The sequence below is a fragment of the Myotis brandtii genome, unplaced genomic scaffold (assembly GCF_000412655.1).
Source record: "Myotis brandtii unplaced genomic scaffold, ASM41265v1 scaffold57, whole genome shotgun sequence".
In the NCBI taxonomy this organism is placed as follows: Eukaryota; Metazoa; Chordata; class Mammalia; order Chiroptera; family Vespertilionidae; genus Myotis; species Myotis brandtii.
The window spans coordinates 1691209-1693380 of NW_005370133.1; the positions used below are offsets into that span (position 1 = coordinate 1691209).

The window sequence follows — 2172 nt, forward strand, 5'->3', positions numbered from 1 at the left end:
TTTGATGGTGATGACGATGGCGATGATTTCCTTTGTCCTCCCTGTGGGAGACTTCCCTGCTCGGTCACATTGTTCTTTGGTGGCCACCTAGAGGCCAGCTGAGGCTTCCCGCAGCGCCACAGTTTTCTCTCACCACTGCTTGCCAAGAGCATCCCTTTCCCCATCACAATCAGAGAGGTCGCCTTCCAAGCAGAGCTGGGAGGCCGGAAAGGTGCTCCCGGTGGCGGGTGGAATAGGGCGAGGCTGTCTGTGGGAGGAGTAGGGGGACTGGGCGGGAGCTGGCTGTGTCCTAATCCCCTCCGCTCGCCTGGCCAGGACTTCAGCCCCACAGAGCCAGGGAGCGTTTCTCATGGAGGCATGCCCGCCATGGGGGGGTCGCTTTCCATCCGCTCATTTCACTGCTGAGCTGTAAAGTGCTAAATGTCGTTATCTTCCCCTTCCTTAAACAAGAAAAAAAGTTAACAGCCTGAGAAAAGGAGATACTTCACTTTGTTTGGCATCCAGCCACCATCGTCCACACGGGGCGCTGCTCCCTCGGGGACGATTAGGGCCGGGAGAGCCCTGTTCTGTTCTGCTTTCAGTGGCTAGCACCGCTGTGTGCGGGCTTCAGGCTGGGTGGACACCAGCAGCTGGAAGCCAGGTCAGAGCTGGGCCGGGCTGTCGGCAGAGTAGCCAGCCACCTTCTGAACAACCCAAACCCTGCAACAGGTGCCACAACAGAAAGAGAATGGGGCCAGACGGAAGTGACTTGTTCAGGTCACCATGCTTATTAGGGTCTGTTCTGTGTGGCCTCAGAAGCTGAACTTGAATCAGAAGATAGAAAGTACAGAAAAGAGGATTTCAACTAATAGAAGGACAAACTCAAAAGACAGACCCGTTGAAAAATGGATTGGTTCCTTCAGGAGGTAGTGAGCTGCCTGTCTGCCAGAGGTGTGCACGTGGTTCAGACCCTCCTTTCAGAACAATCACTGCTGAGAGGAGTCCTGCTTTATTTTTTAAAATATATTTTTATTGACTTCAGAGAGGAAGGGAGAGGGAGAGAGAGATAGAAACATCAGTGATGACAGGGAATCATTGATCGGCTGCCTCCTGCACGCCCCACACTGGGGATTGAGCTTGTAACCTCGGCACGTGCCCTGACCGGGAATGGAACAGTGACCTCCTGGTTTATAGGTCAACACTCAACCACTGAGCCACACCAGCCGGGCAAGGAGTCCTGCTTTGGATGGAGAAGCTGGAGGAGGCGATGACTAAGGTTCTTTCCAACTCTGAGATTCTGGAGACCTGCAACTGAAAAGTCTCACCTGCTTTCCTTCACCACGCCTTGCTCACACTGGCTAAACAGGAGTGTCTAGCTGCCTGCGGTCTGTGCTAGAAGCAGAGGAAGGAGTGGGCAGGCGCACGAGGCGTGATTTATCTTCATTACTCCCATCATGGGGTCATTAAGGCTTTTACTCTGCAGTGCTCCCCTAAGGAGCTCCTGCTGCTTCAGTTGTGTGACACAGTTGTTCCCCCAGCTGCCCAGTGGGCAGGGGTGTTTGCAAGGCTCAAAATTGTAATTAGATAAAGATCAGCCACCCACTAGCTTCCCCCAACCAGCCAGAGTCACGGTCCTGGGGGCGCAAGGTCTGGCTTCAGCAGTGGCTTGCTGGAGAGGGGTGGCCAAGGACCAGGTCCCGAGGCCCAGGGACAGCCATACTCTCCTCCCCACTGGGCTGGGGAGAGGCCACTAATACAGGGTGCGTATGACTGGTGTGGAGGGGGAGGGTAGCAGCTCTGCCAGCTAAAACCTTCCACAGCTTCCTGTTAGTCTCCACAAGTCTCCACTGCAGCCCACAAGGCCATGCATAACCTGCTGTGCAGGTCTAGCCTGCGAGCTCCCTGAAGGTAAGGGCAGGTCTGTTTTGTTCTCCAATGGAGCCCAGAGCTCGGCACTATGCTTGGCACTCGACCAGTGCTCGGTATGTGCTAGTTGAGTGAAAGAATGGAAGGCCTGTTGTCCTCTTAGACTTGATAGACGTAAACTGGGCAGAGGAGGCAGCCCGGAAAGGGCAGAGGACACTGGCCCACAAGTCTGGAAGTGGGGCTCCAGTCTGAATCTGTCATCGCCTGTGGGCAGGGCCTCGAGGGCGGGGCCTCAGACGGAGAAGGCGCGGCGGCCCCGAGGCGCCC

The 2172-nt window shown here is 55.6% G+C and overlaps 1 protein-coding gene across 1 annotated transcript in view; it reads right to left on the reverse strand.

Annotated features, from left to right (window-relative positions):
• Positions 1-416: 416 nt before the first annotated feature.
• TTC22 (tetratricopeptide repeat domain 22) overlaps positions 417-2172 on the reverse strand; it is a gene marked incomplete at its 5' end in the record, with an annotated part of 20114 nt that continues 18358 nt past the window's right edge. Inside the window, one exon of the mRNA XM_014549753.1 lies at positions 417-440. Within this exon, the coding sequence (XP_014405239.1) occupies positions 417-440 (24 nt within the window). The remainder of the gene's footprint in view (positions 441-2172) is intronic.